This window comes from Pipistrellus kuhlii, unplaced genomic scaffold (genome assembly GCF_014108245.1).
Source record: "Pipistrellus kuhlii isolate mPipKuh1 unplaced genomic scaffold, mPipKuh1.p scaffold_m20_p_31, whole genome shotgun sequence".
Lineage (NCBI taxonomy): Eukaryota > Metazoa > Chordata > Mammalia > Chiroptera > Vespertilionidae > Pipistrellus > Pipistrellus kuhlii.
The window spans coordinates 2346187-2360770 of record NW_023425531.1 but is presented as its reverse complement, the minus strand read 5'-3'; the positions used below and the strand labels follow the sequence as shown (position 1 = coordinate 2360770).

The 14584-nt window shown below is 51.6% G+C and overlaps 1 protein-coding gene across 1 annotated transcript in view; it reads left to right on the top strand.

Annotated features, from left to right (window-relative positions):
- Positions 1 to 3098, top strand: part of HS3ST2 (heparan sulfate-glucosamine 3-sulfotransferase 2) — a 72125-nt gene extending 69027 nt beyond the window's left edge. The window contains exon 2 of the mRNA XM_036460272.2: positions 1848 to 3098. Within this exon, the coding sequence (XP_036316165.1) occupies positions 1848 to 2466 (619 nt within the window). The 3' untranslated portion in view covers positions 2467 to 3098. The remainder of the gene's footprint in view (positions 1 to 1847) is intronic.
- Positions 3099 to 14584: the final 11486 nt, after the last annotated feature.

Below are 14584 nucleotides of genomic sequence, written 5' to 3'. Positions count from 1 at the left end.
CATTTCTTGGCGAGCAGCTATATCATTCCATGGTCTGCCTTTGTCTTCACACTGACTCCTCTGTGTGTCTCTTCTCCCCCTTCTGTTGTCTTAGAAGCATATTCCTCACCGGACTTTGGGCCTATCCTAATCCAGGATGACCTCACCTCCAGACCCTCACCTTACATCTGCAAAGACTTTTCCACATGTCTTCATAGGTTCTGAGCAGACACCTCTTTCAGAGGGTCACCATTCAACCCAGTACATCATCCTAGAGTGGAATTTCAGGGTGAACCATGTCAGAACTAGGGCAGTTCCAATGACAGGATCCAAGGAATGGCCAGGAGTGAGAACTGCTAAAGGAGAAGAAAAGTAGGAGACAGTTAGTCAGGTCACTGAGTGGGGATGCTGATGGGGTCTGGGATGAAGACTGGGAGCCAGGATCTATGTTCCAGAGGAATGTGCAGACCAATGCCTTGGGGTTGGTCAGTCATAGTGTCAGGAGTGAGAACCTCTATTGGAACCATCTGAGGAGCTTTAAAAATATCCACCCGAATAGCTTTAAGCAGCTGGTCCCGGATGGGCCCAGACATCGCATGTTTTACCCCTTGGAGTCTAATGTGCAGCCAGCATTAGAAAAACGAGCTTACGGTAACACATGACGTCCAGACAGAAGTCACAACCCCAGACAGAAGTCACAATCCCTGCCATCAGGTCTGAAAGAGACACAGCTGGGGAGGAGGTCCATCACCATCTCCGGAACCCGCAGGCAGAGCTGGAGAGCAAAGCCGGGCGGCGAGAGGTGCTGCCCGCCTGCTCGGCCGCTGGCGCAGCGAGGGCTTCCTCACTGCCTCCGGCTCCTCCCGGGGAAGGAGTGCAGCAGGAAAAGGCTTTCTTTCCTCTTTTCAAACACAAAGTGCTAAGACTTTGCTTTGTTCCCAATTTGGTGATGAGGGATACTTTATTTACTGATTTATTTCAATTACAGTTGATGCTCAATATTATTTATATTAGTTTCAGGTGTGCAGCATAGTGGTTAGAACTCATTTCCAAAATACCTGCTCTACCTACAAAACCAGCCTTTACTCCCAAACAGATTTTCTAACATATTTGGAGAAATCTCTTTTGCCAGAACAAGTACCTTCCTCTGTATCTTTTTTTTTTTTTTTTTTTTTTTAATCCTTTCCAAGGATATTTCCCCCTTTTTTTAGGGAGAGTGGAAGAGAGAGGAAAAGACAGAAAGAAACAGCATGTGAGAAAGACACGTGGATTGGTTGCCTCCTGCACGAGCTGACTAGGGCCCAGCAGGGGAGGAGCCTGCAGCCCAGGGATGTGCCCTCGCCTGGAATGGAACCCACAACCCTTCGGGCGCAGACTGATGCTCTATCCACTGAGCCAAACCGGCTAGGGCTCCTCTGTAACTTTTGAATGTGTAATAACCACGTTAACAGTCTCAAGCAGTGTACGAGGTTATACAATAAAAGTCACTCTCTTTCATCCCTGACCCCTCCCTGGCTCTCCCCAGAATCCCCTGCGTTTGTCAGTTTCCCTAGATGCTGCCTCGCCTGTTTTCATTTCATGCTGCATCCTGGAAGTCATGCTATATTGGTGCACAGAGCTCTGCTCACTCTGTTAACTGCTATTCCAGCATTTATTTAACCCTTGCTGATGGGCGCTCCCTGTCTGGAAGCAAACTGGTTAAAGACTAAAAAAATCAAGTAGAAAAGCAGATTCCTCGCCAGGTGAGAGCAGGCGGGCCTCAGAGGCACAGGGGAGAGAGGCGCCCCCTGGGGAGCTGGGAGCAGGGAGCTGACCCGCACCCGCCCCGCCCTGCCCCGCAGCCTGTCTGACCGCTGCTCTGCCCGCAGGAGCCTCATGCCGCGGACGCTGGAGAGCCAGATCACGCTGGAGAAGACGCCCAGCTACTTCGTCACGCAGGAGGCCCCGCGGCGCATCTTCAACATGTCGCGGGACACCAAGCTGATCGTGGTGGTGCGGAACCCGGTGACCCGCGCCATCTCCGACTACACCCAGACGCTGTCCAAGAAGCCCGACATCCCCACCTTCGAGGGCCTGTCCTTCCGGAACCGCACGCTGGGCCTGGTGGACGTGTCCTGGAACGCCATCCGCATCGGCCTGTACGCGCTGCACCTGGAGGGCTGGCTGCGCTACTTCCCGCGCGCGCAGATCCACTTCGTGAGCGGCGAGCGGCTCATCACGGACCCCGCGGGCGAGATGGGGCGCGTGCAGGACTTCCTGGGCATCCGCCGCTTCCTCACCGACAAGCACTTCTACTTCAACAAGACCAAGGGCTTCCCCTGCCTGCGGAGGACGGAGGCCAGCCTCCTGCCCCGGTGTCTGGGCAAGTCCAAGGGCAGGGCTCACGTGCAGATCGACCCCGAGGTCATAGACCAGCTGCGGGAGTTCTACAGACCTCACAACATCAAGTTCTATGAGACCGTGGGCCAGGACTTCAGGTGGGAGTAGGCCTCCCCGGGGCGTCTCCTGCGCCTCTGCCTGGGTTTGTGCTTAGGGCCTGCGGCCCGCAGCGCCGGGCTCCAGCGCCTTCCCGGCTGGGGCTCCGTCAGCCCGGGACCAGGGAGCCCAGCCGGGCGAAGAGTCTGGGGCCCTGCCGCTAGCCAGGCAGCGCGGACCCGCCTCGGGCGCCCAGCCCCGCAACACTGGGCTCCCAGGAGCTGCTGCGGGAGAAGGGGTCTCCCCGCTGGGTGCGCTGTGGCCCGCGGTGAGGGCTCTGTTGCTGTGAGCACAGCGGTCTGTCCCTGTCGCTGTCCCCCCCAGAGTGAGCTTGCTGCTTCCGAGCGTCGTGTACCTCCCTGTGAGCTTCCCGCCCCCGGCTGGTGGCACGGCCACGGTCCTCGTCCTCCGCCCTCAGCAGCCCAGCCAGAGCCGCAGCGGACGCGGCCGGGCCCTGCGAGGAGACGGCCCTCTGATGAGGGCACAGACCGGAGCTCCCGAAGGCGGCCGTCTTTGGTGACCTCCCTGCTCCCTGTGGACAAAAGCACATAATTCTGCTGTTACGGGTACTTGCCTCACGCGAGCTTTCATGTTCAGCATGCAACAGAACATGCCTGTCCATGTGAAATAAATACGGCTCCCTCCGTCCCAGCGCTGGCTCTTCTCTGTGAGCGCAGGAGCACTGGTTCGCTCAGGGCCTCCAGGCAGGGTGGCTGGAGTGGCGGGCTGGGAGGGAGGGAGAGGCGCGGGTCCCGGCGAGGTGAGGAAATCGGGAAGGAAGCCCTTGCTGGGAGCCGGGGCAGAACCGCACCCAGGCTGCCGGCCATGCTGCTGAAGCAGAAGCCTGGCTGTATCCCTCCTGAGGCTTAGGTCCCGGGCCCAAGGGCTGAGAGGACATCAGATACACATCTGCTGGGCCAGCAGGATATTGTGGAATAATTTCTAACATTTAAAAATTGGGAGGGTTTGTATAAAAATACGGGTGTTGGGTTTATTTTTGATGGAAGCTTGCTGCACAGAGTCTGCATGCCAGAGAGGCAGCCAGCGAAGGGCTGCTCCGCCTTCCAGTCCCCACCCGGCCCTCCCCACGGATTTAACCCTCTCCTGCCCCGGGGCATGGGTATCAGCCCCGCTGTGGTGACCTCAGAGTGAAGTTCAATGGCGCCAAGGTAAGCCAGGTGACAGTTTCTGGGTCATCTCCTGCTTCTCCTCCCTCACCCTCTGCTCCACCGCACAGACCTCTGGGCCTTTTCCTGGCTCTTTCATGCCTTTAGCTGGACTGTGCCCCACCCCATGTCTCCAGTTAATGGAAATGCCCTGCTCTCATAAGACTGCACTCGTGTCCCTTGCCGGGCATTTGTGGGACCTTCCCTGACCACTCTGAGTTCTCTGCCCGCTCTTCAGTGAGCACTGGGAAGCTTGTACACATCTCAGCCACAGCTTCTATCAGATGAGAGCATCCCTGTTTGGTCACATGACTGTCTACAGTAGGGGTGTCGAACTCAATCAGAGAAGGGGCCAAAATCTAAAATCCAGCCTAAATCGCGGGCCGAATGGTTTACTGAACAGTCATAAACTGTCATTGTGATGGAAACGCAGCGGAGTGCAGTGATGACAGCGCGGTGCGGGCCACATTGCAAGGCCTGGCGGGACGGATTTGGCCCGCGGGCCTTGTGTTTGACACATGTGGTCTACAGGGTAAAGCTGGTAGCTGGCTAAGACGTCGTAGGCACACAGCACATGTTGGATGGATGAATGTGTGAGCGGGTGGGTGGGTGTGGGGGGCCTGGAGGCATGGACTGGAGTGTCCCAAGGACCAGCTAACTCCACAGTGGCCATGGTGGCCAGGAAAATGCTGGGCCACTTTGCTTTGTCTGCTGCATCAGCATCATGCAAGTTCCCTGGAAATGAGAGGCTGGCTTAAAAGGAGACAAAAAACATCAGTTTGTATCTCAGCCCCTCTTCCTGCCCCAGGCATGTCACAGGAGGCAGATAACTGTGACCAGATACCCAGAAGCCAGTCTTGGGAGCCTGGCCCCTCTGCGCACCCCCGCAGGCCTGGCAAAGGTACAGCGAGGCCCATGCAAGCTGCTGCCTCCCTGGAGCTGGGCCCTGAACCTCGGTGGCCTGAAGGATGGGTTGTACATGGACATTAATGTGTTGCCCTTACATTCCTCCTTCAAAGGTATCGGTGTCCTGTGGTCCTGTCCACCTGGGGGACAAAGCTGTATCCAAAGGAAGACAGAGGGACATGGGGACAAAGAAAACCCCCAAGAAAGAGTTGGGGACATTTGCTTCTTTATCCTGACTCGGGAGAATTCAGTCCAACAGGTGAAAATTCCGAGTTTTGTGTGCACACAGGCAGCCATTCTTTGCCTTGCAAGCATTCCCAGGCTAAGCAGCCCCTGCGAGAATGAGCAGTCAGAGTCTCCTGTAATCAGCATAGGGCTCACTGCATGCCAATGAAAGATGCCCGAGACCTCGGAAGTCCTAGTTTAAATGGGTGATACCTGTGTACAGGAATCTGCTCAGCAAAATCTGATTCTTATTCCAGGACAAATGCACCCTTTCGCCCAGGCCTCCCCAGGAAAAGCTTGCAAAGTTCCAAATATTCGTGTGTGTGTGTTTGTGTGTCTGTGCATGCGTGTCTGTGTGTATGTGCGCGCGCGCGCGCGTGTGTGCAGTGAGAAGTGTGTTTCTCGCTCACTACTAGTCCAGGGAGCCTGGTGCTTCCACAGTAGCAGCGATTCTGGCTCCCTCCCTCCCGGTGCTCAGCACCCGCCTTGCACTCAGCAGGAGGAAGTGCGGAAATGGACGGAGACCACCCAAAGGAGCACAAGAGCCTGCGGACTCAGAGCTGTGAGAGCCAGGAGTCCATGGTGACCTCTGGTGTGCCCTGAGGGAGGAGTGGGAAGTGGGGGGGGGGGTTAGCTGGCGGCGGCGGGCTGATTAGAGGCAGGACATTCCGTGTGCTTGTTGGCAGGTACATGTGACCTCCTCAGGTAGGTCCTGAGCCGGAGGCAGAGACATAAGAACCAGAAAGCTGGTGTAATGAGCCACGCCCTGACCATTCGGGCTGGTTCTGTTGTCAGATTTGGTCTCACTGTTGTCCATGCCAGCACCCAGTCTCTTGAGAGCCAGCCTCTCCCATCCGAGCTTGCAGCAGCCTCTCTTCTCAGGCTTCTGCTGCTGTGAATGCGCCTCCTCGGGTGGGCAGGTTGTGGGGTCGCTTTGGCTCATGTTCCCTGCGGTAGAACGCAGTTACCTGGTTGCGTTAGTTGCAAGGGAAGCTGGGATGCATGACCACGTTAGTCCTCGTCCCAGCTCGCGGACCGGTGAGGGGAGAGCCACCTCCTACTGCCTCCATACGTGACACGCCGGAACCACGCAGAGGGGCCGGGAAGGGAGCTGGGACTCCTCCGGAGGAAGTGTGGGAGCCGGGCCTGGCGGCAGGATGAGTCGGAGCTCCTCTTCAGGGCAAGTGCGGCGTGTGCCATCTGAAATGCCCTGGGGCGTGGTTTCGCTAGGAGAGGTCAACTGGGAGCGAGGGTTCAGGGCTACATTCTGGTCTGGGCCCATCTACACCACACCCAGTTTTACCCCAAGTTCAGAGGGGACCTCACACCTGCCCACCTGGTGCTCCGGACAGAAAAGGAGACTCACTCACTCTCCAGGGTAAGGTGGGCCAGTCAGCGTAGATGCCCCGATGGCAGCTCACCCCCATGGCAGCTCGTAGCCTGGAGAGCCGAGAAACCAAGTCAGTGGGTGACAGGTGCCCGGGGGCTCCTCACACGGTGACAGCGAGCCTGGCTCTCCCTGAACTTGGCTTCCTGACAAATAAGGGGAACATATTGCTTTTATCATTTTAAAAAAAGAAAGCATATACACCTCCACTCCCAAAACAAACTTAGAACTAACTTTATTCCATTTTTCTAGTGAAAAATGAAATACGAATGTGCCATTTAGGGACTGTACCCCAGCTGCCACATCATGCTACCGTCAGAAAAAAGAGGGAAAGACAGAAGACAGGAAAATATTCCTCTTGACCAAGTCAGCCCATTTGAGGAGATCTTCCACAAATTCTACCCAGTCCTGTAGCTTCCGTCTCATTGGCCACCTCTGCCTGAAGGGGAGGCCGGCAATACAGTGTCTCAGCTGGACACCTGTCTCCCTGGCAATACAGGACCCCGATGCTGAGGAGGAAAGAATGGACGTTGGGAAGACGATTATCAGTCTCTGGTACAACGAAGCTCCAGCAGTTTGAAAAAGCTGCCTCTTAGATTTCCAACACCTCACACTTGATCTTCCAAACGGCTCTGATACCTCCCACCGGGAGCCCCCAGCTTGTCTCCCACCCCTTCCACTTGGCTTCACAACAGATGCCCCTGCGTCAGGCTTCCCTGCGCACGTGTGGGTGTGGGCAATGCCCCCTGCCCCAGCGGAGTCCTGAACGCTCTCTCCAGAGGCTGCACAGCCAGCTCTCAGGGGCCGGGGGAGCCGGCTCCGCACACCCTGTGTCACCTCCCACCGCCCTGCTCCCCCAGCAGCACATCAGAGGCCTGGTATACAGAAGGGACCTGCGCTGGGGGCCTGGGACCCTGAGCTACGCACACCTCCACAGGCGTCAGACTCATCTCACCTGCTGATGTGGAGGGTCATGCTCTGAGCATTTAATTCACGTAAAGGCAATTCTATTCTGTTAGAGAGAGGAGGGAGCAGTTTCATCTGACACCTTGCCCCGGGACGTATTCCCCAGGGACGCACACCCATGACAAGGCACCACGGACCTTCGTCCCCTCCATCCCTGCTGCTCGTCTCAGTGCGAGCGTTTTGCTTCAAAAATTGTGATCCTAATATTGATTATCTCTTATTGTACACTCTCCACAGCCTCTAAGTGCAAGCCACCTTCTTCCTCGGGCCCCAAGTAAACACACAGCACGTGAAGGGGCGCGTTGGTCCAGATTTCTCAGGCGATTCTGCCTCTCTCAGGAGCCTGTTGACTTTACAGCCCAGTCTCTGAGTGGCATCCATCATGTGGCATCTGCATGCCCGCCCACACACACACACACTCAGAATGCAGCAGAAGGGACCAGACCCTGAGTGGAAAGTGGCAAGAGAGAGGAAGGGGAGGGTGTAAGGGCTTCCAGCAGCCTCTTAATTCCTGAGTCTTCCTTGGCCTGCGTGCTTCCGTGGGCTCTGGTCAAAGCCCTGTTCCTCAGAGCTCTCTGTAAATGCATGTGTGTGACTGGCTTTTCTTGGATCCCTGTGGAGCCTGTGTGGCTGACACGTGTCTGGCTGATCCACATCTGGCCAGAACATAATTAACCACGTGTTACTAGGCCACCTGACTTTGGCATTGTGGGAACGGCCGGCCCAGACCCTCAGTATGGAGCTTGTCTGAGGAGTATCAGTCTGATGGGCACATGCCTGTCCTGCAGTGGGGCTGGCATCTTGCCCCCTGCTGCTGGGTCTGCAGCCCTGCTCTCGGGCCTCTAGGCCAGGAGCAAAGGGTGCATTTGTAGCTTGTCCCCAGCTGCTCCTCAGCCCTGGCTGCTCCTCGCCTCTGGCCTTCCTTCCATGCTAAGTATTTGGCTCCCTGGATCCCAGTAGGACTCCGCAGTCTGTCTCCCAGATGAGCCTGGTTTTCATGGGGTCAGTGCCAGATTCCTCAGTGTGGCTTAAAGGCATATTGTGCCACCATCAGAGTCCAGAACCCTCTGTCCAGAGGCTGTGGGGGGCAGCCATGGGCAGAGGCAGAGTGAGGGGCCTCTGGGTGACACAGCCCCAGTGGTAGACACAGAGGCGAAGTGTTCAGGAGACAAAAGTATTGACACAGGACTCCAGTCTTTCTCCTGACTTCAGGTAATGATTACATGACTTTACGTCACTTGCTCTTGGTAATAATTAGAATTCTTTTACATATACTGTGTGTGTGTGTGTATATATATATATGTGTATATATATATATATATATATATATATATATATATATATATATATTATTGATTTTTTACAGAGAGGAAGGGAGAGGGAGAGAGAGTTAAGAACATTGATGACAGAGAAACATTGACCAGCTGCCTCTTGGACCCCCCCTACCGGGGATGTGCCCACAGCCAATGTATTGTACATGCCCTTGACCAGAATTGAACCTGGGACCTTTCAGTACGCAGACCAACACTCTACCCCGGAGCCAAACCGGTTTCGGCATAACTAGAATTCTTATTCCCATTTTGCAGAGGAAAAAAATTGAAACCCAGAAATTTTTATAAAATTCACTTGTCAAATGTAACAATGCCAGGACTCAAATCTATAACTTATAACTCCAAATTCCTTGTATTCATAAGGAAGAGACTAAAACTTAAGTTCTTTCGGGAAGAATTTGACATCAAAGAAGTTGTTAGGCCTGGAAAGGAAGACCAGATATTCATGTATTTTAGTCCCAGATATTAATATATGAGAAATGGAGATAATAAGAAGAAATTGAGCATAAACTCTGTTGTTTTGTTTGTGGCAAATAGGGGGGTGAGGATTTGACCCTAGCATGTCTCAGAAATCACAGACATAAGGAGAGCAGATCAACATAAAACTCCACACCAAATCTTCAAGATGGAGACAAATGTTGTCAAGAAATGTATGTGACAAAGGTTTCCAGGTCACTGAGTCCGGACACAGCTCTGAGTCTCTCAAGAGGCAGGTGAGGAGGAAAGTGAGTGAGTAGTGTGCCTCGTGGGACCCACAGATGAGAGCTCAGAGGGAGAACCAGTTCCTCAGAAGGCTCTTTCCTAAGACCTGACGGTCCACATGATGCATCCTTGATCATTATGTTCCCAGGAAACCCTGAGGTCTTGTGAACTAATCTGACAGCTCTCTGCCATGCTGGCTCCCAGTTCCCTGGCCCCGTCCCAGCACAGGAGGGCAGCTGAGCTTTCTGGTCATTGGTTGGGAAGGAGGAGTCGCCATGCAGCCAGAGTCACTTTACATCTCACCTAAGATGAACTTCCGGTGGCGTGTCTACATCCAACGTGTGTGTGGTGAACTCACATCGCACAGAACAAGGACTGCATTCGTGTGCCATTTCTCCCCCTTCTCTGTCACCAAGTCCAACTGTCCACCTACATCAACGTCCCAAATGAGGCCTGAGTCTGCTCCCAGCAGTCCTTCATGGCTCAAAGTGAAGTAATGTAGAGACTGTTCTTTAACAGAGCCTTTGTAAAGACGCAAACATAAGATACTATCTTTTCTGAGGGACTCTTTCTTGGGCAGTGGCCGGGGGGACAGCTGTCAGACCTTATAAATGCATATTTGGAGACATTTCAATTTTGAGCCCAAGTGCACAGCTATTAACCTTTTGGAAAAATTTGGCAGCAAAATAGGCTTCAGGTCACCGAGTGAATGAACCTTTTGAGTAGGATAACTTAATGTTTCCCATTTGGAGAGTAAGGTTTTCCCCAAAAATGCAGGGGGGGGGGGTGTTGTTTTTTGTTTTGTTTTGTTTTTTGGCATAATTCACATTTGGCTAATTCTACCTGCACCATTTAGCCAGCAGGTTTGCTGCTTCGTGTTGTCTCCTGGAACCTGTGACTACAATCTTGACACCCAGTGATAAGAGAACACTGGTATACCCGTCTGCTGTGGCAAAAAAAAAATGTTTCCACTTTATCTAGAAATAGCATCAAATTGTTGAAAGGCACAGTCTCATGTTAAGCCATTTAAAAACAATAAAACTTTCTTTTCACCCACTCTGACTCTTGCAGGAAATCTAGAAAAAATGAGAAGGAGAGAGAAAGAATTAAAAGCCTTGGATCAATATGATTAAGATCATATGACTGGAGCCATGAATGATTTATGTATATGAAATCCAAGCAATAACATACTGAAGGTCTTAGGTTATTCCCTCTAACCTCTCTATTGAGTGAAATAGAGTCAAGCCATGATCAATGGTCAGATAAGTTAACCGAAGTTGCTGTCTTCATGGAGAGAATGAGAATGAGAGACCCTAATGTTTGCGAAGAATAGATGTGGCATTGAGATTTCAGGGACTATTCACTGGGCCAGTGTTGCCCAAACTATAGACATTTGAGCATCATCTTTACAATTTTGGTCATATCCACATCCCACCTGTGCTATTATTACTCTTAGTCTTTTCATCAACCCCTTCCTATTTATTTTGAAGGGAAACCTTATTTCGTACTAAATAGCAGCCCAGTGCATAAATTCGTGCATGGGTGGGGTCCCTCGGCCTGGCCAGTGATCGAGGCTGATGGGGGCCATCTCACCCAGTCCCAATCAGGGCTGATCAGGCCAGCCAACTGGGGGAAGGGACCGCAGGAGGTTGGCTGTGGGAGCACATTGACCACCAGGAGACAGTTCTTGCATCGAGCATCTGCCCCTGGTGGTCATTTTGTATCATAGCAGCTGGTCATTTAGGCTTTTATATGTCTAGATCATACATGGAAAAACCAGTCTCACTAACTCTGATTAATTAAAATTCAGACACCTAACTATTCCTATGAGGAGGTGTCTTTGCCCCATTCCTTTGATTTTGAAGAAAAGGGGTTTTCACAAACAATCCAAGATTCTTTTCTACCATCGCTCCTCTTCCTAGTGTGGCAAGAATTTACCTGGTTGGTGAGTGCAGTCATTGGTCCACATTTTGGCTGAGCTTATTTATCAAAATTAGCTCCTGATTGGCTGGAGCTAATTTATCAAAAATCCTAGTTTTTGTCTTTCTCTTCCCCTCTTCACCCAGACTGGAGTCAGGCAGTGATGTAGGTAAAAGGGTTTGTTCCTCAGACTCATATATTCCCTCAGGTAGGCTGCCCACAGTGCCAAGGATGGAATGAGGTGGGGAGAGCATCAGTAGGTCCCCTTGACACAAACAAAGCCAGGCCTCATCCTAGACTTTATCATAATAAGAAGGTCAGTGCAATCTCCCATCTTCCTATACTTTTGACTTTTTTCTCAGTTGGTTCAGAATTCAGAGGGAAAGAATAATAGTACTTTATTGGGTCCTTTAAATCCTAACAAATATGAAAAAAAAATTTAATCATCAATATGTTACCTAAAATCTTCCCAGTACCAACAATGAGACATTCCTTCCATTTTGAAACATATATATATATATATATATATATATATATATATATATATATATATATATATATGCCTAATATGCAAATTGTCCCCTCGGGAGTTTGCCTAAGAGACTAGGAGTTTGACCACTTGCTGTATTGTGCACTGACCACCAAGAGGTGGCGCAGAATGAAGGAAGTCCCCAGCTGGCAGCCAGCAGCTGGGGAAGGGAGGCTCTGGCCGGCAGCCAGAAGGCCTTGATTGGCCCTGATCTCTGGCCAGCCCTAGGGACCCTAATTGTGCACGAATTTCACACACTGGGCTTCTAGTATTGGATAATGACTTGGGAAGTTGTAGAACTTTATTTTTTTTCTAGCTAGAATAGACTATATTTTGAGTTTATCTGATGGATTCTATGTAAAGAGTTACTGATAACATTTTGTGATATTGGGGAAGTAAAAACTGAGATCAAAATCTAAAGTGTTCTGGGGACCAAATATTGTCTCCAGGAGCAGCATGATATGCAGATTTCAAAACCAGGACAGCAGGGCATACACAATGGCAGCAGGTGGGAGTCACACTCGCCACCTCCCAGGTCCAAGGGAACTACAACTGAATTATAGAGCAATCATCCTGAATAACCAACTGAAGACGAGCTGAACAGAAGTCTTATAACCAAGGACTTACAGAAGAAGCCACATCGAAACTGTTAGGAAAGGCAGGGAGTGAAAAGGGCTTGCCCCACACCCACCTGGGGTGGCTGAGGATCCAGAGGAATCCCTCAGCTGCAAAGGTTCCCCTTAAAGAGGGTGAAGGTTCCCAACCCTGGCGCACCCCAAACTGCGTGCCGAGCCATGCAGAGGCACCTCTGCAGCGAGCGCCTGATGACAGGGCACTGAGAGGAGAGGAGAGGGCCCTGGAAGCTTTGGGAGAAAAATTGCTTTGCCAGCAGAAATGCCTCCTGTGCAAGGCTGACTCCCCTGGAAAAGCTCCCTACTCACCACAGGTAACCAATGCCCGGCGCTCCAGCCAAGGAAAACTACAAAGTGTAAGTGTCCCCATGTCCCTTTGTCTAAGACAAAGAGCCTGAACCAGGACCCACAGGATCTCTGACCTCTTTTGTTAAACCCAGGGATGGACAAGAAGTACCCCTCTGTGAAGATGCCCGAGGAGAGAGAAATGATGGGGGAGAGGGCACTGAGAGAAGATTCAGAAATTTAAAGAAAGGTTGTGCGAGGGGGTCCTTCTTAGATTTAAGGCAAGAAAAGCGGAAAAGTATTTGGTAATAAAATTCCTATTTCATGTTTTCTTGAGATTTGAAACCTTTTATTAAAAAACAAACAGAAATTAACAAATGCAATCTTTAGCCAAAAGGCTCCAGGATGGTTAATGGGACAGGCTTAGGTTTGGACAACCCAGTTCAGATCTGACTGTGCTTTTGTGAATGGTGTGAGCTGGACCTCGCTGCCTGCTTCTCATCCATGTGGAGGGCTGGTAATGGCAGGCCCGGCTCAATGTTCTCGAGATGACTGAGATGATAGATGCCAAGTGTTCGGCAAAGCAGTCACTAATTGACATATTCTTTTTGCGTGTTAAAAAAGGAAAAAATTTGCTGAAACCGGTTTGGCTCAGTGGTAGAGCAACAGTCTGTGGACTGAAGGGTCCCAGGTTCGATTCCGGTCAGGGGCATGTACGTTAGTTGCGGGCACATCCCCAGTGGAGGGTGTTCAGGAGGCAGCTGGTCGATGTTTCTCTCTCATCAGCGTTTCTAGCTCTCTATCTCTCTCCCTTCCTCTCTGTAAAAAAATCAATAAAATATTTTTTTAAAGGAAAAAACTTAACAAATTTTAAAATAAAAATGCACAGCTTCTGGCTTCCTGAGGGCGAATTTAGCCTATGTGTTTACCTCAATTCTCTCTCCAAATACCAGAAACGATAAAAAGCAAAAACCTTTGTAACGCAGAAGAGAGAAAGCTCTGACCCATAGATGCGGAACTCTGGGGAACTCCTGGGAGATGGAACATAGATACAGACAGAAAACTCCAAGGGCTGAGCACGAGGCTCTGCGGGTGGGGTGGAGGCAAGGAGACCTTAGCAGCTGGCCCTCCCCTCCCAGTGCTGCTGGTGGAGGAATAGAGAGTGGAAGCTGCTGACTCAGGGACTGATCAAGGATGAAATAAGCTCTTCAAACGTTTCCTTGGGTCCATGTTGTGTGTAGGAGCAGTTGGCAGGAGTTACACAGTGTGTGTGTGTGTGTGTGTGTGTGTTCCAGGTCCTCGGGCACAGCAGCCTTGTAGCTCCTGTCTGTGGAGGGTGACCAGATGGACATGTGCAGGGCCCTCCCTCCACCAAGACAAAGGCAGCTGGCAGGACAGGGAGTTCCGGACCCTCTGAACTACCCTCATTGCCCCAGGGCGCACACACCTTCCCCGGAGCAGGGGGCTCGGAGAGACACTGCTGCTTGTTAGTGCTTTCTGTCATCTTCGGCATCAGCTGCTCAGCCAGCAGCCTACTCCAGAGAAGCAGTGACAGTTCACAGCTGCCGTTAACGGGCTGTTTTATAGGGAACCACAATTATAATTGGATGTCAAGTGTTGTGCATCTCAGTAGATGAAAAGCGCCAACCACTGGAGCCCGGTGTTTAATGTTTTAATTGGATGATTAAATGTCCCATCTCCTCACTCCTCTAGCTTCTCAGCGTGGCTTCCAGCTGTGGCCCCATCTCTGCCAGTACTATCTTCTCCAGCCCCGAATCTAGGCATTTGCTTCTATAAACCTATTTCTGGTCTATAACTTTTTACTGGGCATGGGTAGACAGCCACCCACTGGCCTGGACCCTGGAGAAATAGGGCAGCTACCAACTTTTATGATAGAGAACCCCCCCCTCAAACTCCCCCCCAAAAAAATCCAGCTATGAAAGCATCCCAGGTCCCTAGGTTTGCTCAGCTCACTTTGCACAAACTGAACCCCATAGCATTTGGCTTGACAAACCCAGTCCATTCAGAAGGTTACCACAGGGAGTACCAGGCTCCTTCAACCCGCTGGCTACAGGCTCTTG